At 41.3% G+C, this 27,769-nt stretch overlaps 1 protein-coding gene across 1 annotated transcript; it reads right to left on the reverse strand.

Annotated features, from left to right (window-relative positions):
* Nucleotides 1–916: 916 nt before the first annotated feature.
* On the reverse strand, nucleotides 917–27,384 carry iqgap3 (IQ motif containing GTPase activating protein 3). The gene is made up of 38 exons (XM_041793578.1): nucleotides 27,206–27,384; nucleotides 22,405–22,492; nucleotides 22,012–22,168; nucleotides 21,247–21,324; nucleotides 21,078–21,154; nucleotides 20,621–20,688; nucleotides 19,608–19,721; nucleotides 19,308–19,486; nucleotides 19,146–19,227; nucleotides 18,500–18,663; nucleotides 16,752–16,839; nucleotides 16,497–16,660; nucleotides 16,184–16,344; nucleotides 15,460–15,575; nucleotides 15,145–15,308; nucleotides 14,702–14,792; nucleotides 14,248–14,415; nucleotides 12,115–12,257; nucleotides 11,781–11,951; nucleotides 11,604–11,687; nucleotides 9,591–9,662; nucleotides 8,193–8,262; nucleotides 7,875–8,083; nucleotides 7,635–7,787; nucleotides 7,264–7,427; nucleotides 6,962–7,186; nucleotides 6,539–6,679; nucleotides 6,345–6,429; nucleotides 5,584–5,816; nucleotides 5,365–5,497; nucleotides 5,179–5,281; nucleotides 4,079–4,193; nucleotides 3,885–3,972; nucleotides 3,524–3,736; nucleotides 3,231–3,385; nucleotides 3,017–3,142; nucleotides 2,663–2,771; nucleotides 917–1,944 (listed from the first exon to the last, which is right to left on the reverse strand). The coding sequence occupies exons 1-38, from the start codon at nucleotides 27,231–27,233 to the stop codon at nucleotides 1,831–1,833; spliced, it is 4,893 nt and encodes a 1,630-aa protein (XP_041649512.1). The 5' UTR covers nucleotides 27,234–27,384; the 3' UTR covers nucleotides 917–1,830.
* Nucleotides 27,385–27,769: the final 385 nt, after the last annotated feature.

A 27,769-nucleotide genomic window follows, 5' to 3' on the forward strand; every position in this document is an offset into this window, starting at 1 on the left:
GACTGGTTACAACTAGATCAGACTGGTTACAGCTGGATCAGACTGGTTTAAATGAAATTGGAGTAAACTTGATCAGAAATTGGATCAGAGTGGTCTCAAGTAGGTTGAACTGGTGTAAACTGAATCAGAAACTGGATCAGACTGGTTTAAACTGGACCAGAAAATAGATCAAAATGGTATAAAGTGGATCAGTATGGTTTAGTGTGAACCAGACACCACACAAGACTGTTTACACCTGGACCAGACTGGTTACAGCTGGATCAGACTGGTTTAAAGTAGGTTGAACTGGTGTAAACTTGATCAGAAACTGGATCAGAGTGGTTTCAGGTAGGTTGAACTGGTGTAAAATGAATCAGAAATGGAATCAGACTGGTTTCAAGTGGACCAGAAACCAGATCAGACTGGTATAAACTGGCTCTGACTAGTTTAAACTGGCTCAGAAACCAGTTAAAACTGGTATTAAGTGGATCAGAATGGTTTAGTGTGAACCAGAAACTAGATCAGACTGGTCTAGACTGGATCAGAAACTAGATCAGACTGGTTTTAATATTAATCTGGTTTAATTTAGATTAAACTGGTCTGATGGATGGACCTCGTCCTTGTACGTAGAAACTTGAAGTTTTAATGAGATGAAATATTTTTGTATGCCTGTCAGCTCATGGAAACGTCTCTGATGAATGTGTAAATCTATTTTTCTTCTTTGATTGTGACTCGAACAGTAAAAATAAACTTTTGTTCATGTTTAACCCTCAATCGTCCTGATTTATTCATGCTGAAGTTTCAGACACCAGTCCAGCCAAGGACCAGAGGCATCTACAGTGAGGAACACCAGTATCATGTCCCAGTTTGACCAGTGGATGTCACTGGTAATCAATAAAACTGGATCTGTTTTTACATTGATCAGTAAGTCATATGATCAGTTTTAAACACCTTTATTGAAGTAAAAATATTAAAATTTTTACAGGTTTTCTCAAACAGACAGGAAAAGAGAGAAAATATTTACAGGAGTGATGAAAGAGGTCTCACTCTGTACCAAATACCATGATCCCAAAGAGAGAAAGTAGTGATAGAACGTTTTATATTGAGATAAAAATAAAGATAGTGTTAAGATGACATCTCACTCTGTTGTATATTGTGAAACTTAAAAAGCTAATATTTTAAGATCATAAGTATGGATCAAGGATATGGCACAGAGATTGGAGAGACAGGGTGACATCTCACTCTGTTATAAATTGTGAAGCTTAACAGATAATATAATGAGATACATGATGAGCATGGATCAATTTATCAATCAATCAGATACATAGGAGGATACGATTCAGAGATAGGAGTGTAAAGACGATCTGTCACTCCTTAAATGTTCAAACACAAAATGGCAGGTAAAGAAACAAAGATAGGACTGCAGTGAAAATCATTCCCTCTGCATTAAATGTGATGTGGAAACAGATAAAGAATTTAAACTCATCACAACATAAAGATAATAATAAGGTCAGAAAACAGGGATAGGAGTGCGGTGAAGAGGCATCACTCTGTTACTTATTCAAGAATACATAAAGAATTTATAAATACCATATATATGGATGATGTAGTGAGATATGAAACAGGAGTGTAGTGAAGAGGCATTATTTGGGTCCTTTTTTGAGAATGTATAAAGAAATAAGAAACAGATATATGGATGATGTTGTGAGATATGAAACAGTTAGGAGTGTAGTGAAGAGGCATTATTTGGTTACTTATTTGAGAATATATAAGAATAAAGAAACAGATAAATGGATGATGTCGTGAGATATGAAACAGAGAAAGGAGTGTAAGGTAAGGGGGTCACTTGGTTCATTTCTTGAAGAACTTTTTGTTGAGGAGGAAGATGAGTAGGTTAACGTTGACCTTGGCCTTGTCGAACATCTTCATGACAGCCACGCCCTCATACTGGAGCTGCAGCAGATCCTGAGACACAAATAAACATTATAAACTCATGCAAATGTGGCCTGATTTGACCTAGGTTTTTGTTTTAATTTGACCTCACCATTCGTCTACATCTGACCTCAGAATTTAGCCTGGTTTGACCTCAGCATTGGGCCTAAGTTGACCTCTACATATGGCCTGAGGTGATCTCAGTATTTGGCCTGAGTTAACCTCAATATTTGGCTAAAGCTGACCTCTATATATGGCCTGAGTTGACCTCAGTATTTGGCTAGAGCTGACCTCTATATATGGCCTGAGTTGACCTTAGTATTTGGCCTGATTCGACCTCAGTATTTGGCCTTAGTTGACCTCTATATATGGCCTGAGTTGACCTTAGTATTTGGCCTGATTCGACCTCAGTATTTGGCCTTAGTTGACCTCTATATATGGCCTAAGGTGATCACAGTATTTGGCCTGAGTTGACCTCTATATATGGCCTGAGTTGACCTCAGTATTTGGCCTGAGTTGACCTCTATATATGGCCTGAGGTGATCTCAGTATTTGGCCTGAGTTGACCTCTATATTTGGCTAGAGATGACCTCAGTATTTGGCTAGAGTTGACCTCAGTATTTGACCTGAGTTGACCTCAGCATTTAACCTGAATTGACCTCAGCATTTGGAATGGTTTGACCTCAGTCTTAGGCCTGGGGTGACCTTGGTATTTGCTCTGGTATGGCTCAGTATTCGGCCTTGTTTCTACCTGGTATTTGAGCAGGAACTCCTCCATCTCCACCCCCAGAAATCGTGCTTTTACTCTGAAACTTCCTGTCTCAGGTCCTGTGGTGATGTCAAAGATGACGTTCTTAAACCTGGAAAACATGGGAAAGGATTCACAACATGAGAGTGACTCCATTCACCACAAACATGCATGTTAGCTCACATGTGGAGTAAATAACAATATAAGAAAGCTTTTAACATCAACAACATTCTGTCCTCTGTCTTTGAGCGTGTATGTTGTAGTAGCTTTTTAAAACTATATTAATGATCTGACAGTGGCAGCTCTATCATATGGCACAGCACTAGTGTTAGCACTAGATCTGTAGAGTATCCTCACTGTGTGTGCGGTAGGTCGCTGATCTCCAGCAGCACTCCCTTCTCCTGCAGCCGGGCGGCGCTGTAGCTCAGTGCAGGCAGTTTTTTCTTGGTTTTACTCTCCGCTGCCTTCTTATTGGTTGATTTGCTGAAATACAGAGCCAATGAGAGTTTAGAAAAACAACCAAGGGGAGGAGTTAGGGAAGTAGGGGAGTTAGGAATATATGCACCTGTACCTCAGGTTATCCAGACAGGAAGTGATGTAATGTCTGTAGTAGTCCACCTGCTCGCTGTGGAAGCTGCTCTTCATCTGTAGACTGCTCAGAGTCTGACGCAGCTTCTGAAGCTCCGCCCCTCGGCGCTGACGGTGCAGACGTTGCTGACGGATGTCCTAAAGGGGTGGGGCATGTTAATGTTTATATCTATATCAGTGATATGATCAGGGCAGCACTAGGGTCAGAGTTAGTTCTAGATCTACGGAAGTGCTGAGTCTGAGGTATGGTGGCCTCTGAGGGACACATTGGCCCACCTTGGCGATCATCTGCAGGATCTGGTTCTCAGTGTCGGGTGGAGTCAGTATGCCTCGCCCCTCCAGACGGCGCAGACACCTCAGGATCTTCTTCTTCTTCTCTTCCAAACGAAGGTTACCATTGGCCACCAGTGACTCGTTCCTCCTCATCTTAACGGGTGTGCGAGCGTCCTGCTTAGCACGCCGCTGCACCAGCCAATCATGACACGCTACCTGTAAAGGAGGAGATGTTTACCTGTCGTCTACCTATTAGCTGTAGAAAAGCATTCGATGATGCCGGAGTGAAGTCAACCATTCGGTTACTGAATGGGATGTTTGAAACCAATCAGCAGGGTACTCAAGGATCCCTGGGATCTGATACCTGGTCATGTGACGCAGACGCTCTCAGGATGTAGCTCAGAGAGTCGCCTGGCTGAGTCCTGATGACATCGATGATCAGCTGCTTCGTGCTGGAGAAACAAAAAAAAAAACAACACAAATCATGAGCCAGCTTACCCACTGAGCATGCTCAGTAGTGCTCATCCAGCACCATGGGAAGCTAAAGCGCTAACGTACCTGAGCAGCAGCGCTCTGACGTCCTGCTGCTCGTCAGACTCGTTAAAGACGTCAAACTTGTTGGTCAGCGTCAGAGAAACCTCCGTCTTAGACTCTGCTTCACCTGAACTCTCACCTGAGAGCAGAGAGGACGAATCAGTGGACAAGCCAGTGGTCAGGTGATCCACATGTTACCATGGCAACAGGGAGGGTTGTTTTCCTCACCACAGTAGGGTTGGTAAATGTAGTTTAATGCTGAGTCATGTGATCAATGATGGGTAGTTATGAGTAATAGAACACAGGACAGTCTAGATCAGTGTTACTCAACACTGCTCAACCAAAGAGCCAAATTGTTGAAAAATACCTTTGCAAGAGACACAATCTAAGTGGTGAACAGCTTGAGGTAGCAATGAAAAAAGTTAAAGGTGGCAAAAAAAGTCAAAAACCAGCAAAAATGGGAGAAAAGGGGCAAAAAAGTGGAAAAATGGTCAGAAAGTAGCTAAAATGGGTGGAAAATGACACAAAAATGAGCTACACGTGGCATAAAATGGACCAAATATGGCAAAAAAATTAGTTAAAAGTCACTAAAATGGGCAAAAAGCAGTCAAGAGTGGCAAAATGGGCAAAAAATAGGAAACAGGTGGTATTGAGTAGCAAAAGGTAGCTGGAATGGGCAAAAATTGGGAGAAAAAAATGGGGAAAAGAGGCAAAAATGGGATATAAGTGGCAAAAAAAATGGTAAAAAGTTGCAAAAAATTGTCAAAATGGGCAAAAAGTAGGAAAAAAGTGGTATTTAATGGCAAAAGGTAGCTAGAATGGGTGAAAAGGAGCCAAAAAAAAGTGAAAAAAGGGCAAAAAAGTTGTCTTTTTTTAAGGTTTTCTGGGGAAATAATATTTAAAATTAAGACGTAAAAGAGCCACATGTGGCTCATGTGTAGATGTAGACATGTGTAGAGCTACACGTTAAACATCACTGGTCTAGATCCTGACCTCTAAATACAGGATCTGAAAAGATCTGTGGCTAGGATCTGAGATACACCGATAATGACTGATTGATTAATCGACTGTTATTGATTAGTTGATTGGTTGGGTTCAGAGAGTGTAAACAGCAGGTGCAGTACCAGTGAGCTCCTGCAGGGTGGGCACGGGTCCGAGGTCGTTCAGCAGCAGTCTGAGGGGGTCAGAGGGGTCGGGACACAGAACGTCCTGCTGCTCTGACAACAACTGACCAATCAGAGAGAGAGCATGATGACATCACCTGTGACTACCTCCCCTGTACAGGTAACCGTCCAGACTCTGATCCTCACCTGGTGAGTGTTGAGCAGCTCGCTCACTGAGATGTAGACGAGTGGTTTGTGGACGATGAGCAGCTCAGAGAACTCGTCCATGTTGAACCTGTCCTCGGGTTCAGGAACGTCACAGACACTCAGCAGGAACTTCCTGTTCACATAAAGACCCACCTGATTAACCTGGACCGGTCTGAGCCAGTGATTTCATAGCCATAGTACCAGCTGTGTTGATCTCACCTGAACCTGTGGTGGGTCTGGGTGATGTACTGGTTCAGCGCTCTGAGGTGGTATCCGTCTCCGTGGAAGTGTTTGTTGGCGGCGGCGTGCTGCAGCATGCGGGCGATGGAGCCGAGGATGTGGCGCTGCTCAGGCTGCAGGGCGGAGCCTGCAGAACGGTCCACCACGTCAAAACCATCTGGAGCCACAATGGCTGGGTTCATGTAGCGATAGTAGACCAGGTTACCTACGATCTGGAGATGGAGGAGGTCAAAGATCAGGAACACACTGCTCCGTCAACACAGATGGTTCAGTATAATGACTGGAAACAAACAACACTCTGCTGTGTCTGAAGCTAACCGGCTTGGACTAATCGCTGGAGCTCTGAGTGATGTAAAAGAAACGTGTTATTCTGCAACTGGCTACGTCTAATTCTTTGACGTCTGTTTAATGTCGTGTTACTGTGGTATTTCTGCAGCCAAGAGGCTCAGTCTAACTCCTGGAGCTCTGTGCAAAGATTGTAAAAGAAACGTGGTATTCTACTGTGTCTGGCAAGCTGGCTCTGTCTAACTCCTGGAAGTCTATTTAATGTCAAGTCACTGATATTTCTGCACCATTGGCTCAGTCTAATTCCTGGAGATCTGTGCAAAGATTGTAAAGGAAACATGTTATTCTACTGAGTCTGGCAAACTGGCTTTGTCTAATTCCAGAAAATCTGTTTGATGTCATGTTACTGTGGTATTTCTGTAGCCAGGTGGCTCAGTCTAATTCCTGGAGCTTACTTTGTAGACCTCGTCCTCGCTGGCCTCAGGAAACTTTGACCTCAGAGCGTCTCTGAGAACCTTTGCCGTGTAACGTAATCCATACCTGCAACACACAGACACACACACAAACACTGGATCTTCCAGGGACGGATACTAAACAGCATTCATGTCAGCTCCAATAACTATTAGTAGCAGAGTGGGCGGAGACTTACGGCAGTTTGTGGAGGCTGGAGGTGATGGCTTTCATCACGCGGTCCGTCAGGTTCTTCAGGTTCACCATGGCGATGTCGATGCGTCTCTGAACTTCAGGGTGAGCCAGAGCGTCCTGAGGTGAGACGTTGTATGGGAGAGAGCTGCAGAGACACACAGGTGAGTCAGGCAGAGAAAGGAGGAGGAGTCAGAGTAGACCAACACTGACCTCTCATTCCTGAGGGTCATTTGCCCGTTTAGATCCTTCTGATCTGGATCTTTATAAAAGAGCTGGACTGATAGAAATAAAGACAGCTGTTAATTCATCCTCTCTCATATCAGCCCTCAGACGTGAAGACCCCCCCCCGAGCCCAGGTAGAGCTCTTATTTCTAATTGGCCAGTGTCTCTAAGCCCCTCCCTCCACGTGACCGTCATGTGATCGTACCTCTTGGTCCCGGTCTGGCTCTCGGTCTGGTTGATCCAGGTCTTGTAGATGTCCACGGGGTCGGTGCGGATGCTGATGGTACGGTCGCTCAGGACGTCCTGCAGGGCCGGACCGAGGACGTCCCGTAGAGCGTTCTGACCACGAGCGTGGCGATAAAAGTTGACCAGCATCTTGATGACGGTGGGGTTACCCGTGACCACGTCCTGAGGCTGCTCCACCTTCAGCCTGACAGTATCACACAGAGACAGCCATTACTGATGACATCACAGTCACATGGTTCCTCTCCTCAGAGCGTCCGTTACCTGATCTCATGGCGCAGAGCCTCGGTGAAGAGCTGCAGCAGCAGGTAGGCCTCCCTACAGTCGGAGCCGTAGTTAAAAAGACTGAAGACCAACATCTCCATGAAGGACGTGGATCGGCTCTGAGGCATCAGGAAGATCAGCTGAGCCAGGTAAGATGGCTGGGTCTGTGAGAGAAGCGAAGAATAAAGAAATAAAGGAAAGAATGACGGCTGAGTCCCTGTCAGACTGAGTAAGACTGTCCTCAAGGATTCATTTTATCCTCTACCATTACAAGCCTTCCAGGGCTGCTGAGAAGCATCCCCACAGCATGATGCTGCCACCAAGGAGTTCGACCAGAGTTTTAAAACCTTTTCCTGTCTGTTAGGCCTCACCTGCAGCAGGTAGAAGAGGTGTTGGTATGCTTCCAGCCTCTCTCTCCTCTCCCTGCTCAGAGCCTTCAGTCCCTTACTCCTCTCCACAGCCATCATGTCCGACAGCTGCTCCTTATTCTTCTTTGTCAACTTCTTACAGTGGGACACCACTTCCTGTTTGAACAGGAGTGAGAGTGAACATGAGGAGAGTAACATGAGGGTAGTGTATTATTCACAGCATGTTACCTGCTGGTTGTTTACCTGTAGTGTGGCACGGTTCCGGACCAACAGGCCGATCTTCAGGTCCATCAGGTTAAGGTCCGTCTCCAGCTGGCGGTTGAAACGGATGGTCCTCACAACCTCCTCCCTAAGTTGCAGAAGCTCCGCCTCCTCTCTGATGTCACCGTCGCCCAAGTCAAGCAGGTGAACAAACTTCCTGACCACAGACAGAGGGGGTGTAGCCGATTGCACTAAGAAAACATGGGAGATTAATAACCAGTCATTGTGATGTCAGAGTTTGAATCTATTCGACCAATCAGACTCCGCTTCTCAATAACACTCCCTGGTCAGTAAACTCACCCAACATCCTGTACTCTTCTCGAGCTCTGTTAGCTCTGAAGAAGGCCTGGATCTTTATGACAGCGCCCACCTGTGGACAACAGAGGAACTATCCAATCAGAGACGTGGAGAGAGGACGTTAATCTCTAATTGGGTTAGAATCAAAGGATGGAATGTTCTATAAGCTTTGATGACGACATCTCTTTAAAGTCAAACAAAAGCTCCAAAGGATGACATCATCAGAGGCAGAGAACGAAATTTTTAATAAACTTTAAAGGATGACATCATCAAAGGCAGGGAGCGAAATTTTTAATAAACTTTAAAGGATGACATCATCAAAGGCAGGGAGCGAAATTTTTAATAAACTTTAAAGGATGACATCATCAAAGGCAGGGAGCGAAATTTTTAATAAACTTTAAAGGATGACATCATCAGAGGCAGAGAACGAAATTTTTAATAAACTTTAAAGGATGACATCATCAAAGGCAGGGAGCGAAATTTTTAATAAACTTTAAAGGATGACATCATCAAAGGCAGGGAGCGAAATTTTTAATAAACTTTAAAGGATGACATCATCAAAGGCAAAGCTGCCAACATAGGACAGTCAACACAAGGGAAAGATTTCTGGGATATCTGTGTTCTAATAACGAAGCTGAAATGACTCTGGTAAAGACAATGAGTTAAGGTGGAGCTGTGATGTGTTGTTCATGAATGGCCCGGTTTTAAGAGCCAGCTCCTGTTTGAGAGGCAGTTTCCTTTTCTTTTTTCATTTTCTTTGTTGTTTAGAACAAAAGCCAAACTGGAGCCAAACGAAAAGCTGTATGGGAGCTGAAAGACTGGCTCTTATTTTTGATCTGAGACAAATAATCCAGATCTCTGAAAAAAGCCACCGTCCCCATCACTGTGACTGAGACTGGACGGACATAAATAAAGCCATGACTTTAGTTCACGAGCAGAATACAGCAGTTCACATTTACAGGGCAGGCTTTTATAAGATCCAGCACTTATTTTGTCTCCACAACCAATCCAGTCCAGATCTGGACATCCCAGACCATCTCAGTATCAGTCTGAACTATCAGATATTGACGTGAGTCCACGAAGTGTTACGGATTACTATTTGGTACCTGAATTAGCTAAATGGATGTTAATGTGGAGTAGAAACAGGTTCAGAGGGAAACTACAAGTTTGGTGAAATATTTTAAAGGATGTGCAGGGACACAATACTCAAGACTCAACTTCTAAAGTGCTGGTTTTGATTTTCGGTGTTGAAATCTAAACTTCTGCCTCAGATCTGTCTCGTTCTCTGCTTCTAGATTCTTTCTTTCAAATATAAAAACATTAATGGATGAATAATTGATTAAACAGCACACGTTATATTGATTTTTAAACAAAGAATCTGATCGCACAGACTGTTCTCACATTACGTCTGAAGAAACTCAGCCGAGCCCGGTATTTTCTCCTCGCCGACCACATCCTGGCAAACGCCTGGATCTGTTCAAACACAGAGAGACGGAAAGGACAAGGTCTGGGTTAAAGTCTGATCAGAAGACCTGCAGAATGAAATACACAGTGACAACAACACACAAACAACAACACCATAAACTACACCACACAAACAACAACACCATAAACAACAACAACACACAAAAACAACACCATAAACAACAATAACACACAAAAACATCAACACCATAAACAACAACAACACACAAACAACATGTAGTGAGAATCTATCCAGAACAACTAAAGATGAAACCACAATCTTAAATGTTATGTTTCCAACAGGACATGTTCATATTTGGTTGAGTCTGTTTACAAGGAACAAAATGACGTGCCATACTAATCTCTGGCATCTTCCCTTACTGAATTATGGTTTTATGATATAATTTAGTTGTATTTCTCCAAGTTGACAAACAGAGACTGACAATCGTCCATGGATCAACATTGCCACCTTGTGGTCAAGTTCCGTCACACCCAAATGCAGAAACATTTTCTAATGTATAATTGTGCGTATAAACAATGAACTGTTTCTCTAATGTTTGTGTGATAGTTTATTGATAGTGTTCTAGTGTTTCTATAACCATCTTATGTTATCTCTAAATTATCCGATTAACTTGATGATCTGGTGGAGTGGATTTAATCAAACACTGGGAAGGCTTCAAAACTGAAACCCCTCCCTCTTGTATAAGAGTAACTTCAGAACTCACAAGAGTTCAGAGTTCGGTGTGCAGTTCGGTGTGGAGTTGGGTTTAGATCAGAAAGTGGTCAGGTCTGGACAGTCCAAGAAGATGCTCACTGAGGAGAGCTCTGTTGAGTCTCCTTGGGCCTCCTAGGCCCATTCTTGATCCAAGCGTTGTGCCAAGTCTGATAAACAATCAGACTTAGAATTTTTCTTATCCAGTACAAGATTTTTCCTAACCTTTTTATAGCTTCGCGCTAGATTTTTGTAACGCAGAGTTCTTGTTTTTCCTTTTTATCACACAATCCACTTCACTGTGAGCCAGCAGTCACGTGGTGTCGATGCGTTTGAATTTATCTGATTTTTTAATTGGACGATCAAGAGCTGTTTTTGGAACGAGAGACAATCCTTCCCAGAGCCCGTGGACAAGAGTCTGTACAGCCGTCCCTACAGTCTGAGCGACCCATCTGCGCCGCAGCGGCCCAGCTTGAACCCATCCGGGTCGGACCAGAGTTGGCACGCGGTAGCTTCGGGCGTTCAGAACTTGCCAGGCGCCTTCCTCCGGGCCCCTCCAGATGGGTCCCCTCCTCCTCGCCTTCGTCGAACAGCTGGTATTATCCAATTCATCTCTCTGGTGCTGATGTCTCTAACAGTTCCATTAAATTAGTTCAGATCTATTTATCTTCCAAATTCACCCTCCAAATTCTACACTGTTGGTTAAATTTTTCCATTAGGATTAATAAAATAATCCACCCTCACCAACTAAGTTAGCGTCCTTTCTCTTTACCATATTTAGTCATGTTCTGTTTATTCATTTACATTATCTATTCATATAACCTGTGATTTATGTCTGTTATTTTGTGATTTTATAATAAATCTCTAAAAGACAGTCGTAGTTCGGGAATTCATTCTATTAAGCAGAGAAATAGAGTCAATGTTATGAGAATTCGTTGCTTTAGAAATGAGATTGATTTACAGTTAATGTTCTTGTTAATTAATTAAAGGTTTTGATTAATTAATAATTGAAATATTTTATTGGTTATTAAATAACCAATCCACGTAAGCGGTGGTGCCCTATACTTTATGAGGTTTACTTGATAATATTAATTTATTAACAACAAATTTTCACTACAAACAACAACACACACAAATAACAAGAATATGGCAGTCCAATGACTGTTAAAGAACCAGTCATGCTGCAGTCCATTTCGTGAGGCTGAGAAGATTAAAACATTCAGACGTTAGGGCCTCACCTTGACAACAGCTCTCCAGTTCATATAGAGGAACTGCAGACGCTGACGGTACGCCCTCTGCTGGACAAACCTCCTCCAGTGAGACTGAACACAAGGAGAGAAAACAGGGTCATCATTGATTTCTCAGTATAAATATTACCTAACCCCTGTTATTATAACACAGAGTCATAATCTCACCTGAATGGTGATGACTGCAGGTGTCTGGCTGATCAGGTAACGCTGTCGAGCATCCAGCGTCTGTCGGACCAGGAAACCGCGACACATCGCCTGTAGGCGTACAATGAGTGATTCGTTGCTCCGCCACAGCATGTTGCGACTGTATGAGCCCGAGACACTGCTGACCACTTCCTGTGGGGGAATGACATCACATTGGAATCACACTAAAATCATGCTGACATCATGCCGACATCACACTGAAATCACACCAAAATCACGCTGACATCACACATGACATCACACTGAAATCACACACCACCACAGATGAGCTGGCCTCCTCTCAGGTGAGTGTTACCTGGATCAGCTCACGGTCCAGGAACACGCTGTTGTTGATGAAGCCGTTGGGTTTCTCCCAGCAGCCCTCCAGACGGCTGAGGTGGAAATAATAGAAGGATCCATCTTCCAGACGCTGGCGAACCCATGGACTCCTGTTATCACCTGAAAACACACGCAGAGTTACTTCCTGTCTCACCTGCAGGGTGACCATCAACAGAGCCCTATAGTCTGTTCTAGTTTGGTTCAGTAGACCCTGATCAGGCTCGTGTTTCCAACCGTATCCTTACTCAGTCTGTCTGACCTCTGAGGTCGACCTTGGGGCGGGGCTAACACTGACATTTACAAAACAACAGTTCTCTTAATCCACAGAACACTAAAACACGATGATTTAGAGTTTGTCCATTTATCAAAGGGAGAAACCGTTCTTCCATCCAATCAGCAGATGGGAGTGAGTCTAGCTCCGCCCTTTAGGGTCAGCTAGGTACTTTAGTTAATAAAAAAGAAGATTGCACAAATAAGTTGGAAACCTTTTGAAAAGGGGCTGGAACTAGCGAAAAGTTCTTCACAGGAGCTCCACACCTTTTTAAATGTGGACAACTTATTTAAGGAACAATTTTTCTTATTAACTAGAATGGCAGGGAAACTCCTGCTCACAGTCTTTATTGCACAATTAAGTTGGCAACATTTGAGGAAATGGCTGGAACTAGTAAGGAGCAGAGGAACTGCTAGTTTAGACCACCTTTCAAAAGTTCCCAACTTATTTATGCAATATCTCTGAGGAATTATCCTTATGCAAGCAAACTCCTGCATGAAACCTTAATTCAAGAAATAGGTTTGCAACTTTTTGAAAAGTGGGTGGATCTCTTTGCTTGTTGCAATTTTCCCCCATTTTTCCAAATTTGTTGCCAACTTAGTTTTTGTAATTCTTTATTTCAGTAATAAAAATGCAAGGAAACTGTTGTACACCAAACTGATTGCAAAAATAAGTTGGCAACATTCGGAGAAATGGATGGAACTAGTAAGGAGCAAAGGAAGCCCTCAACCCAGGCCAGTTATTTATGCAATATCTTTATAGTAAAACTGCAAGAAAACTGCTGCACTTTAATTGCACAAATAAGTTTGCAATGTGGTAAAAGTGGATTTGCTTTGCTCATTTAATGCCACTTTGCCCATTTTTTCCAAATTTTGCACAAATTATTTGTGCAATTCTTTTTTCAACCATAAAGAAATGCAGAAAAACTTCTGCACATTGTCTCAATTGCAAAAATAAGTTGGCTACATTTGTAAAGGTTGATGCAACTGGACAGCAGCAATAAAAACCTTCATTCCCTTTTTTAAAAACACTGCAGCCTGTTGACAACTTATTTATGCAACATCTTTTTTAGAAACTACCAAAACTTGCAAGCACTCACCTGAACAACATCTAAATTGCACAAATAAGTTGGCAATGTGATAAAAGTGGGTGGATTTCCTTCACTTCCCTGCCAGTTTCACCCATTTTTACAAGTTGCCAACCTGTTGCCAACTAATTTCAGGATTTTTTTCTCAGTCATTAAAAAATGCAGAGAAACTCTTGCACATTGTTGTAATTGCAGAAACTGGCTGACGTTTGTAAAAAATTGATTGAAATTGGCAGAAGCAATGTCAACCCTAACTCCATACCAGTTCAAATTGCACAAATATGTTGGCAATTTAGTGGATGGATTTCCTTCACTCTTTGCCAGCTTCACTCATTTTTCCAACTGTTCAAAACTAATTTGAGGAACTTTTTTTTCAGTCATAAAAAATTGACTGAGTTGAATTGAAGATGAGTTGACTGGATAGGAGAAATGAAAACCCTAACTCCACACCAGTTCAAATTGCACAAATAAGTTGGCAATGCGGTAAAAGAAGGGAATTTCTTTTGCTCATTTCTCACCGGTTTTACCCCTGTTGCCAACTTTTTTGTGAATTTTAACTTTTTTATTTGTAAACGCTCAAAACAAGCTCCAGCACACCTCCTAATTAAAGTCAGGTGGATTTCTCTCCTTTCTCACAGGGGTCAACTCCTTTTTCCAATCATTGCCAACAAGTTGCTTCTGTGTGATTTTTACCTTTTAATGATTAAAAATTGCAGGTAAGTGTCTGTGAGATGAGTGGTGCTCATATTTACCCATGTTAACCCGCTGTCTGATAGCGTTCTGCAGCTCTCGCTGGTACTCGGCAGCACAGCTGGGAATGACTCCCTGCAGGTGAACCTCAGGTAGACTGAGCACTCGGAGCGTCTGATTGGCTCGGCTCTCCTTCGCTGCCTGATTCACTGCAGCGACGCACAGACACACTACAGACAGACACATGGAAACAAGCCTGAATCTGGGTTTAAACTAAACCTAGACTGGACTGTTGGGCATAAAAAACCACTGATGTTTCTACACTTGGCTTATAACTGGAAAAACATGAAGAGAAAAGGGGAAGAAAGCGCCTGTCAGAATAAACTTTAGTAGAATTTAAAGTCAAAGAAAAAATGTAAAGACTAACGTGTTAAAGGACTTTATACAGACTAAACCAGACATAAACATTGTAGTCGGCTGGCTTCCACTCTGACGTCTGCTGACTGTCACACTCACTCTTCAGAGCTCTCTGGCTCTGCTGATTGGCTCTCCTCACAGCCTCCTGGATGTCGTCCAACCACAGCTCAGCCTCCGGGTCTCTGCTCACCTGATTGGACAGAAAGAAGTCAGCTGATTTCACATTTCTAATGTTCAAATATTCTATTTATTCGGTGATGAAGATGTTAATTTTCTGTATTTATTCTACTGCGTTTGACTTCAGAACCACAGTTACCGCAGCCTATGGCAACAACTCACACACATGACTGGCCCAAAACATCTTCAGACTTTTCAAACTGAATGTCAAAATCCACTGAAGTCTGAACAATTTGTCTCTACCTGTCTACCTGTGCTCAGTGTGTCTACCTGTGCTCAGTGTGTCTACCCATGCTCGGTGTGTCTACCTGTGCTCAGTGTGTCTACCCGTGCTCGGTGTGTCTACCCGTGCTCGGTGTATCTACCTGTGCTCGGTGTCTCCTGGCCGAGGTCAGCAGGCTCAGGTACCTGCAGCTGTTTGCAGGCAGTACCTCCTCTAGTCCAACAGAGGGCAGCATGAGAGCAGCCAGCAGACGCTCAGAGTCTCCTCTCAGCACGGCCTCGTTTACCTGATGCAACACCTGCAGCTCTGCAGACGAATAAGGAGAACACGATTATGAGTGTCTGGTTTACCTTAAATCTTTGAATAAAGGCCCATTCTGATATCAGGCCTAGTCATTCTCAGAGAGTGAAGGATGTGAAGAAGAGTCACATGAAGTATCTGTCTGAGATTTTCATACTCTGATGTTCGTCCTGCACTGAAGCGTTGACCATGTTGATTTCTTCCTGTAGCTGGTTCCAGGTGAGCAGCTGTTTTCCCGCCCTCTGTTTCACACGGTACAGAGCATCAAAGTACCTGAAACATCCAATCAGAACTTTAGAGTGGAACTTTACAATATGAAGGTAGGCTGCATTTACCTAACCATCAGGTAGGCAGTATTTACCTGTCCATCAGGTAGGCAGTATTTACCTGTCCGTCAGGTAGGCAGTATTTACCTGTCCGTCAGGTAGGCAGTATTTACCTGTCTATCAGGTAGGCAGTATTTACCTGTCCGTCAGGTAGGCAGTATTTACCTGTCCGTCAGGTAGGCAGTATTTACCTGTCCATCAGGCAGGCAGTATTTACCTGTCCATCAGGCAGGCAGTATTTACCTGTCCGTCAGGTAGGCAGTATTTACCTGTCCGTCAGGTAGGCAGTATTTACCTGTCCGTCAGGTAGGCAGTATTTACCTGTCCATCAGGCAGGCAGTATTTACCTGTCCGTCAGGTAGGCAGTATTTACCTGTCTATCAGGTAGGCAGTATTTACCTGTCCGTCAGGTAGGCAGTATTTACCTGTCTATCAGGTAGGCAGTATTTACCTGTCCATCAGGTAGGCAGTATTTACCTGTCCGTCAGGTAGGCAGTATTTACCTGTCTATCAGGTAGGCAGTATTTACCTGTCCATCAGGTAGGCAGTATTTACCTGTCCATCAGTGAGTGGTCGATGTCAGACAGCCCTGCAGACGGACTGACCAATGAGGAGCTGAATGGCTGCAGACGCCCAGCCTCCAAGGCCTGGTTGATGAGAGCGACTGCTGACAGCATCTCCACGGCAACAAACAGCTCCTCCTGCTGCAGCTCCCCCTGGTGGAGAGAGACAGTAAAGCAGCATGATTATTGATTATTGATGATGTCACTGCAGACAGAGGAATTATGTCAGTGTGTCTGACCATCGGGGGCAGCAGAGAGACACAGCATAATAAACCCTGAGTGCTGTCTGTCAGGTGAGTGCGAACCTGAGGGCTTTGTCTCTGCAGCAGCTGCAGCTCTCGATGATAAAGAGTCGCAGCAAACGGAAACACGTCGGGCAGCCCAAGGTCAGAGGTCAACAGACAGCTGACTGTGTGTCGGGGGTCATCGCCACGTAGTGACTCATTCACGTTCTGCACCGCTGCATTCACTGGAACGAACACAGACAACAGCAGCATGAACAAGCATAGGTAACCTGTACTCTCTGATGTCCAGCAGGGGGGCGATGTTGGTGGACGTACCGTTTAAGGCTCTTGTGGCGTCCTGGTTGGCAATGGTCACTCCTTCCTGAAGCTCATCAGGCTCCAGAGGATCCACACAGCCCTGATCCTACACACAATACATAAAAATAATAATTATTATTATAATAAACTTTATTTAATGCTGATAATGATAATAATAATAAATACTGTATAACAATAAGAATTATAATAAACTTTATTTAATGCCGATATTAATGATAAAAATAAATATAACAATATTAATTATAATAATAATTATAATAAACTTTATTTAATGCTGATAATAATAATAAATATAACAATAATAAATATTACCATAACAATAATAATAATAATTATAATAAACTTTATTTAATGCTGAAAATAATATGACAATAATAATGATAATTATTACTATTATTATAATAAACTATTTAATGCTGATAATAATAATAATAAATATAACAATAATATTAATAATAATAATTATAAGAAACTTTGTTTGATGCCAATAACAATGATAATAATAAATATAACAATAATAAAAATTATAATAATAAACTTTATTTCATGCCAATAATAATGATAATAATAATAAATATAATAATAATTATAAATATAAAAATAATAATAAATGAAATAAACATTATTTAATGCCAATAATAATAATTATAATAATATAATAATAATAATATTATTATTTTAAATTTTTATTTAATGCTGATAATAATAATCATAATAATAATAATAATTATTATTTTAAATTTTTATTTAATGCTGATAATAATAATAATAAATATAAAAATAATAATTATAATAAACTTTATTTAATGTTGATAATAATAATAATATATTACTAATTATGATAATTAAATAATAATAATTATGCTGATAATAAGGCTGATAACAATAATCACCATCATCATCATCATTAAACTGATAATAATAATAATAATTATTATTAATATTATTACTACATTAAACAATGAATATCATAATAACTTTCTTATATAACTGTTTAAAAGTGTTAGGTGTGAAGTCAGTGTAGCTTACAGCAGTCTGATTTTTACTCTGAATCACTGTAATAAAAAAAAACAAAAACATAAAAGCCTGTATTTAGTCCTTTCAGACACTTTAAGAATTAACTGAGAATAAAAAACAGAAAACATGTGATTTTGGTTTTTTTGGGGGTACTTTCTTTATTTCCTGTTTTTTGTAAGCAAGCAAACAAAAATCATTTTGATTTTTATGCTTTTTTAACATTCTGATCTAAAAGTGGCAAACTGTTGGGGTAACAGTCGGTATACTTTCAGGAGGTTTAATTACCTTAGCCTGAAAAAATCTGAAATTGCTATGTAGGCTTTTATTTTGAAATCTTTTTTCAAAACGAAAGGAAAAAAAGGAATTAAAAGAATTTTTCCACATTTCTGTGGCTCATTTAAACCAGAAAAAGAATGTTACATAACCAGTGTTCTGTTCTTTGATCTTTTTCTAAACAACATAGAAATGAAAAACCATGTTTTTATTTTCTTCATTTCTTTTTAGTGAAAAAACAGAAAATAAAAACATTTCTGGTTTTCAGATTTCAAATTAAACTCTGTCTGTAACAAAAGTCCACTGACCCAGTGAGCTCAGGAGTTTAATAAAGATGTTTTAAATGAAATACTTAAAGATATAAAATCACCAGTAAACTCATCAGTTTAAGTATTGATTACACTTCCTCACTGATCTCCTCACTAAGAAACTGAGATTAATGTACAGCTACATACCAGGGCCTTCTGCTGGCGGTCTGCAGACAGCTGACCCAGGTACCAGGGCCCGTTGTCAGTACGGAGGCCCCTGAGGGCCAAACATGGCAGCTGCAGAGCGGCGAGCAGAGCGAGTTCATCCAGCGAGTCCAGAGCTTCATCCACCTGCTCCACCGCAGAGCGGACTACAGAAACATTTAATTATTTATTATTGATAATTAAGATTATTGAAAACAAATTCATATTATCAGAACCGCTGCTGATCGCACAGCAACATCAAACCCTGGGCTCTGATTGGTCAGTTACAGTCATGTAAACTACCCGGTAACTACCCTGATGCATCAGTCACACGTTTGTGTACTTCCACATACAGCTCTACAGTACCTGACCACTTTTCAGTCAGCAAAGACTAAGTAAAGAACGTCTCAGTCAGGATGATTTCCAAAAGTTAAGACCTCTCACCGATAAAATAAGAATTTTTAAGGCCATACATTTCAAAAGTCACGTTAAAGACCTTTAAGGATCCTGCAAGTTAACTACTGAACAAAAAACAGGAATAAATAAACTCTTCAGAATATTCTAGTTTTATCAGAGGCTGTATTTATAGTATTTATAACAACCATGGTGGCAACGATAGACATAAACATCAGTCTTAGTAAAAACTCACTGTTGACCATGTCGATGTTCTCCTGGATCTCCTTCTGAGTCAGAAACTCCTCATAGATGTCCTTCTCTTCTGTACCTCCTCCCTGAAACAGAGCAAGGATGCAATCAGCTCTGATTGGACAAACAGATGTCTGTCTCTGACCAATCAGGGCTCAGCTCTCACCCTGCTGGCTGCCTGCTTTGTTTTTCTTCTTCTGGCCTGTTGTAACATCTCCTGGTAGACGCTCATCAGCGCCTCCTGTAGGTTGGTGAGGAGCGCGTTCGGGTTCCTCAGAGCCTCCGCCGTCACCTCCACACGGCCACGGCCCACCGCCTCGTTAATGGCTATCACCGCCGCATGGACTGATGGGAAAAATAAAAACAGACTAGGTAACCAACTCTCCTCCTCTCCTCTCATCTCAGTCCTTATCCCTTTAACCCCAACTCATGTGAGCTCTCAGCCAATCAGCTGTCATCTCTGTACCTGCAGCCTCGTCCACTGACAGCTCATTGGCCAGAATTCCTCCGATCTTGTTAAACGCCGGCATCTGTATGCCGTATTTATCCAGCTCCATCTTCATGTTGTTGATCTCCTCCTCTAAAAACAAAAACAGATGTTATCCTCTGATATAAGACCATCAGTCTCTTTATTACCCTAGTGTTACCGTAAACCTTCTAATATGAGACCATCAGTCTTTTTATTATCCTAGCATAATCGATAATCTTTTTACATAAGACTCAGTCTGGTTATCCTGGTGTTTCTGTAAATCTTTTTCCTATAAGACCATCAGTGTCTTTATTATCCTTAGGTAAGGTGTTCCAGAGCCTCAGGGCTTGGACTGACAAAGATCTGCCCCCTTTAGGTTTGCCCCTGGGACTGATAAGGGACCCCTGCCTGAAGGTCCTAGAATGTAGGAAGTCTAAAATGTAGGAGGGATCCAGGCCAATAAGAACTTCAAGTTCTCAGCAAAACCCTGAGTCAATTCTTAAACACACCAGGAGCCAGAGTAGAGATGATAAAATAGAAGTGATATAACAGTGCTCGACTCGGTGGCCTGCCTGAGCTACACTCAACATTTGGCTCATGCTGGTAAGACTGTTACAGTAATCTAGGCATGAGGATATAAAAGCATGTAAAGGTGTCTCTTTGTCTTTAAACTTTAAAACAGATCTTATTGTAGAAATATTTCTAAGATAATAAAAACAGGATTGCAATAGTTTAGTTTGTTTTCTACACGTTTAATTCTCAGACTGCACTCCTGGACTCCTGAGAACAGGCCTCATGTTGTTATAATTGTAACCAGCAGATGGCAGCACCGTCTCTGTGATGAGCTGGGACCCAATGACTAGGATGTCAGTTTTCTCTTCATATAATAGAAAGTCAAGACATCCAACTCTCCAGAGTACCAGCTGACCCTGGTCTGATGGAGTTACTGGTGTAGCTGGGTACCATCAGCATTAAAGTGAACAGAAACACCAGGTCACTGACAGACTCACCTGTGAACTTCACTTTTCCATACAGGTCCTGAATGGGTGGAGCCAAACCCCGTCGGTACAGAAACAGACTGTAGAGAGACGGGTCACATGATCAGTGTGTTTACAGTAACGTAGAGGCAACGCTATATCTTCATCAGGATAACTGAACCCTGCCCTCATCCCAGTATTTTGATTCATTACTGAGAAATCCTGTTAAACATAGAAGAATCACAGAAACGCACTGAATTTGACTGAACTGCTGACAAATCCCTTATTCGTACAGGATTAGTATTACCTAGGGACATTTCAGACTTCTTTCATCCTGTGCGAGTGCACCGCACCAAACACTGACAACAAGGGGTAATTCACGGATTACCAGAGGTCCCTAGGTACTTATCCCGTACGGATCGGGCATGAGACTGGAACAATGACGTGACTTTTTCTGACTGCATGTTCACAGACAGAGAGGAGAGCAGACCTGAGGGCGTGGATGCAGTAAACCGCTCTGGGCATGTTCTTCCTGTCATAAATGTCTGTAGTCTCAGGATGGAAGATCTGAAAACAAAAACAGATCAGATTATTGATTAGCTGATCTATCCTCTAACCAGCTGAGCTGTACTCTGATCAGCTGTGAAGCGTTCACTGACCGTTGGCAGTCCCAGTGATGTCAGAGCGTTCCTCCAGTGGTTGATGTTGTCAGTGTGACGGAACTGAAGCCCCACAGCCTGATCAATAATCAAACACAGTAATAACATTATTAACTGTGATTTTGACAGACCAACTTTATAAACATGAACACAACTCTGATAAAAATCAATCAGTATTAATAACGCCTAAACATCACAGCAAAACAAATAAATAAAATACAAACAAAGACAGTGATAACCAAAACTTGGTTACGTCATCATCATTATCATCATCATCATCATCGTCTTGGTTCTGACGATGATGTCAAGTTTTAAAATTATTCTAACCCTGCCGTCAAGACGATGTCATCCTTTAAATTTATAAAAGCCTTTCTTGGTCTAAAAGATCTTTCTCTTCTTCTCCTGACCGGTTTCGGCCAGACTTTAATTCACCGACTGGTTTCACTGATGGTGAATAATCCTGGACCTACAGAAGAGATCGGCTGATGGAGTAGTTTACGACTACTTGTTCATGTGTTCTGTTGCTCTGATTGGTCTGTAGTTAACGTGACAGACTGAATATCCAATCCCCTCCTGTCTTTTCTTAACACTGTCTATGGGAAGTTGCACTGATGGTTGTGAAAAATCTCCCATGATGCCATGAGTTGGTCTGGTGTTTCTGATCATCAGAGAGTATCAGAGTATTGAGACTGCTGACCACCTTAACATCAGTCGCAGATATAGTTATAGATAGTGTGTATATGTGGCGTGTATTTAGCGTGTTACGTTGTAGCGTAGCTGCTCAGGGTCGTAGATCTTCTTCACGCTGACGGCGTTGGGAGCGAATCGATGACCCAGTTTGGCGAGGATGACTCCGTTCCTCAGCCCCTCCTCCAGCTCAGTGGGAGCAGGAAGATCCTCCCTCAGACACGCCTCCATCCACCTGACAGGAGAGACAAACAGTGATGTCATCACACTGCGTGAGGAAACGAGGAAGTAACACAACACAGAAAGATGTGTTTTCATTCATGAACACCATCAAAGACAGGAAAGGTGAGTGACTCCTAGACCCCACCATACTGGGCATTTTTATCTCAGACATGATGGAAACACAGACGCCGTTACTGCAGTAGGAGCTTTAGTCAGTGATGCTGCTGAGGACCGCAGGAGAACCCTCACCGCTTAGCCTCCTCCAACCTGCACAGGTACTGATACGCCTCACTCTGAATCCTCTGTTCATCCATCTGCTCAGCCGTCAGACGCTCGTCTGGAACACACACACAAAAAGACACAATCAGACACACACAGACAGAAAGACACAATCAGACACACAGACAGAAAGACACAATCAGACACACACAGACAGAAAGACACAATCAGACACACACAGACAGAAAGACACAATCAGACACACACAGACAAAAAGACACAATCAGACACACACAGACAGAAAGACACAATCAGACACACACAGACAGAAAGACACAATCAGACACACACAGACAAAAAGACACAATCAGACACACACAGACAGAAAGACACAATCAGACACACACAGACAGAAAGACACAATCAGACACACACACACAAAAAGACACAATCAGACACACACAGACAGAAAGACACAATCAGACACACACAGACAGAAAGACACAATCAGACACACACAGACAAAAAGACACAATCAGACACACACAGACAGAAAGACACAATCAGACACACACAGACAGAAAGACACAATCAGACACACACACACAAAAAGACACAATCAGACACACACAGACAGAAAGACACAATCAGACACACACAGACAGAAAGACACAATCAGACACACACACACAAAAAGACACAATCAGACACACACAGACAGAAAGACACAATCAGACACACACAGACAGAAAGACACAATCAGACACACACAGACAGAAAGACACAATCAGACACACACAGACAGAAAGACACAATCAGACACACACAGACAGAAAGACACAATCAGACACACAGACAGAAAGACACAAACAGACACACACAGACAGAAAGACACAAACAGACACACACAGACAAAAACACACAATCAGACACACACAGACAGAAAGACACAAACAGACACACACAGACAAAAACACACAATCAGACACACACAGACAGAAAGACACAAACAGACACACACAGACAAAAACACACAATCAGGATGTCAGTGATTTTTCCCATGCTCTGAAATGATCACAGACGAACAGATCTCTATACCAGAATGATAAACTCTGACATGATTCTATTAAAAACTAATCAATGTATTGATTCCAGTTTGATACACCAGCTACAATAACAGAATTCCCTGAAAGCCAATACTGGCCAGTATCAATGCAGGCAAACTCCTACAGGCTTTCTGAGTTTCACAATTGCCAACTTATTTGCACAATTTATTGTTTTCTTTGTTACACAAAGAAATTTGGGGCAAATCATGAAGACATTTTTTCTGTCTATTTCCAAAACCCTTATTTGCAGTTTTGAGTCCCTTTTTCTTTACTTTTTTTTGCCACTTTTAATCCATTTTGGCCCCTTTTATCCATTTTTCACCTATTTTGCCACTTTTATCCAGTTTTTGCCCTTTTTCGTTAGTTGTAGACACTTTTATTCTGCTTTTTTTTGCAATTTTTTCCCTTTTTTGCCACTTTTCGCCCATTTAACCTGCCTTTTGCCATTAAATGCCACTTCCCCCATTTTTTACAGCTTTTTTGCCAATTTTATGCACCTTTCACTCATATTTTTGACACATTTTTGCCACTTTTTGACCACGTAAAACTCATTCTTTTGTGACTTTGCACCCATTTTTGCCCCTTTTTACCCAGTTTTGTCCACTTTATGCCTATTTTGCTCCTTTTCACCCACCTTTTTGCTGTTTTTTGACCATTTGGCACCTTTAACTTATATTTATTGCCGCTTTAACCCATTTTTGCCACTTTTCACCATTTAGACTGTGGCTCTTGCAAAGGCATTTTTCAACAACTTGGCTCTTTGGTCTAGCAGGATTGAGTATCACTGCTTTCAATGATCCATAGACCTCTGCAGCTGATAGATTTGGTAAATTTACCTCACAGTGAACAGAAAAACAGCATTTAACTGACTGTTAACTTTGAATAAAGGCAGAGACATCAGCTAACAACAGACCGGGCTGAGATGAACTGCTCTGTGATTTTAGATTGGAGTGTTAGAGGGGCGGGGTCATTCTCCATTGTGGGGCGGTGATGTCACCAACCCACATATTAGCCCCGCCCACATTAAACTCAGTCAAGAGAGAGATGAAAAACTTTCTAACAGTCTAAATCCAGAATTCAGTCACATGTAGATCTCAGTGTTTTCACATGTTTACAGCAGATTCCAACACTTCTAGAGTGTTCAGACACAAATTTGAGATTTCACTTCACAGGGTCTTTAAAGTTTGCCCTGATGTTCTTTTTACAGTGTACCAGAAATTGCAGAAAAACTCTGTACACACGTTTAATTTCACTATTTAGTCACCAATGTTTGGAAAAGTGGTGAAACTGCTGGCTTGGGGAAGCTCCACCCACTTTACCAAATGCTGCAAACTTGTTGTCAACTTACTTGTGCAATCTATTGTTCCTATTCACCAAAAATTAATACAAAACTGCAACAACTGCACAAGGTCGACATTGCACAATAAAGTGTGTGAAACAGTGTGTGGAACCAGGCCGGTTCAACCCACTTCTCTGAGTGTTGCAAGCTTGTTACCAACTTTTTTTTTTTTTTTTTGTTTACCAAAAGTTTTAATTGCCATTGCAAACTTGTTGACATTTTAGGACATTTAGAGATTTATTGTCCTGAATTACCAGAAACTGTGGGCAGGTTCTTGCTCGAGGGCCAAGTGCACAAATATGATGCAACATTTGGAACAGTGAGAGGAACTGGAGTGGGACAAGCTTGGCGTTTTCCAGATGTTGCCAACTTATTTGTGCAATATAGATAGTGATTTCTTTTTGGAGTAAATATAACTGAAGATCCGCAGATCTTTAAAGCTTTTGTTATTTTTAGAGACTTTTATCAATAAAATAGAAGACTGTTATTTTACTAAACATGTGGTATTAAAATATTAAAGTACTGATGATTGTGTAGTTTGTGATATTTAATGGATTAATGTAAAAAGTCATTTTGATATTAATCATAAGATCAATGATAACAGCAGCTCTGTGAGCATTTATATACAATACAATAAAAAGGCTAATCCATAAACAGGCTGGTCACATAATAACTCGATAATTATCAGAACATTTTAAAGTCACTGATGTAAACAGTTTCATGTTTCTCATGTATTTATATAAATGTCTGTTTTAATGACTAATGACAAACTTTATTTCAAAGTGTGAGGCGGGCCTCCCCTGGGGGGCGCCGCAGAGCTTCAGGTGAGGCGTGGAACCATAGACCTAAAAAAAGGTGATTTGCTTTGCGAACCTCTGCTGTGCATGGAGCAAAATGGATAAACTTAGAGTTACGATAAGGACTATACTATAGAGCAGTGTTACTCAACCAAAGAGCCAAATGATTGAAAATACCTTTGCAAGAGCCACAATCTAAGAAGTAAAAAGAGGCAAAAACAGCTTGAAGTAGCAATAAAAATAGGTTAGAGGTGGCAAAAAATGGTCAAAATGCAGAAAAAATGGGTAAAAATGGGGGAAAAAAGTGGAAAAATGGTCAGAAAGTAGCAAAACATTTTGTGAGAAGTGACAAAAAAATGAGTGGAAGGTGACTTAAATGGGCAAAAAGCAGTTAAGAGTGGCAAAAATGGGCAAAAAAGAGGAAACAAGTGGTAAGTAATGGCAAAGGGTGGTTTCAATGGGCAAAACGTGGCAAAAAAATTGTGAAAAAGGGCGAAAATGGCAAAAAGAAGAGGTAAAAATTGAAAAAAAAAAGAAAACAAGTGGTATTTGATGGCAATAGGTAGCTTGAACAGGATAAAAGTGGCAAAAAAATTGTAAAAAAAAAAAGGCCAAAAAAATGGGATAAAAGTGGCAAAACTTGAGAAAACGTGGCAAAAGACGTTGCAAAAATGTGCAAAAAAAAGGGACAATAAAGGGATATTTAATGATGAAAGGTAGCTCAAATGGGCAAGGGTGAAAAAGGGCAAAAATGGGATAAAAGTGGAAAAAATGGGGAAAAAGGAGCAAAAAGAAGTTGTAAAATGGCTCAAAAAATATGAAAAAGGGTATTTAATGGCATTATAACTGAATAAGAGGGAAAGGCAGATGTTTACGGACATTTGCAAACCAAAATATCCAAAATATATTAATGTTAAAAATGTTTAAAAATTAGACATAAATATTTGAAATGTTGTTGTTTAATTATTTATTCAATTTGAATCCTTTATGTGGGTGGGGGTCCACCAAATGAATAAGTTCTTCTCAGGGGAGGCTCACTCTCACACACTTTGAAAAGCCCTGCATTAGAGAATATCAATCCATGAGCACAGGTGAGCCAGCATGGCGCAGATACAGACATGAAATAAACACAAAATAAGACTTTAAAGTAAATGAAGATCCATGAAGATGGTGGTCGGCTCATTAAGCGTTATTCTGGTCATACTGGGTTCTTTGGCTGTAGTTAAAACATGTCAGTTTATGTCAGTCATTGCTATGTAGATCATCCAGGGCTCTTTAAGCTCAGTTTTATAGTGTTTATATCAATTAGTTTGCATAGTTTTACAGTGTTAGTTTATGCTGTTATCTGTTGTACCTAGGGTTCTTTAGTTAGAGCTTTTTGTGGTACATACATTCGTTTTTAGGGTTTTAAAGTGTTTGTTTTGGTTTTCAGGGTTTAACAGCGTTAGTTTATGGTAGTTATTTAGATTTACTTTAATCACGTTAGTTTGTATATTTTATCCAGGCTTCTCCAGTCTGAGTTTATCGTGGTGTATATATTAGTTTTTAAGTTTTATGGTGTTAGTTTATTTTGTTATCTTTTTACTCACAGCGGCTCTGTCCTCCTGAGTCCGCCATGTTGGCTCGTCCTCTTCTTTCCCGCCCTTTCCTAGACCTTTTCAATCCTGTTTATGAATAAAAACGTAAACTATAAAAGTCTGAAAGTTTGAACTTATAAAATAAAACCGTCTAATCTCTCCTCAGCTCCAGCCTCGATCCTCTCTGCTGCTCGGTGCTGTTTCCGGTCTGAAGTTTGAAAGCTCCCGCCGCTCTCTGATTGGCTGAACCGCCAACGTGGGCTCCCATTGGCTGGTGCGTTGACGCATTGGATTGTGGTCTTGGTACTTTCTACTTATTTTATGCCTTATTCTCATAGGATTTGCTTTATTAAACGTTAAATATTAAAATTATAATCATCACCTGACCTCCTTTGGGTGTCTGATTTCCTGTTTTAATCTTTTGTCACCCTCTGCTGACGTTGTTGTTGTTTACATGTTGTCATGGTAACAGGCTGACCTTCTGTCCTGTCGGTTCAGAGCATAGCTAGCTAGCTTTTTTTCATTAAACGTGTTTAAATAGATTTATCGATCTAATATCACTTATGGATGATTTAA

Source organism: Cheilinus undulatus, linkage group 8, assembly GCF_018320785.1.
Source record: "Cheilinus undulatus linkage group 8, ASM1832078v1, whole genome shotgun sequence".
Taxonomy (NCBI): Eukaryota; Metazoa; Chordata; class Actinopteri; order Labriformes; family Labridae; genus Cheilinus; species Cheilinus undulatus.

Bases quoted from the DNA above. Each gene is read 5' to 3' on its own strand.
- iqgap3 (XM_041793578.1), bottom strand. From the start codon at position 27,233: ATGGCGGACTCAGGAGGACAGAGCCGCT. The intron at 15,309-15,459 runs GTATGAAAATCT...ATTCGTCTGCAG, and splicing joins AGTGCAGGACGAACATCAGA to AGCTGCAGGTGTTGCATCAG. The intron at 2,772-3,016 runs GTGAGGATACTC...CATGTTTTCCAG, and splicing joins AGCGACCTACCGCACACACA to GTTTAAGAACGTCATCTTTG.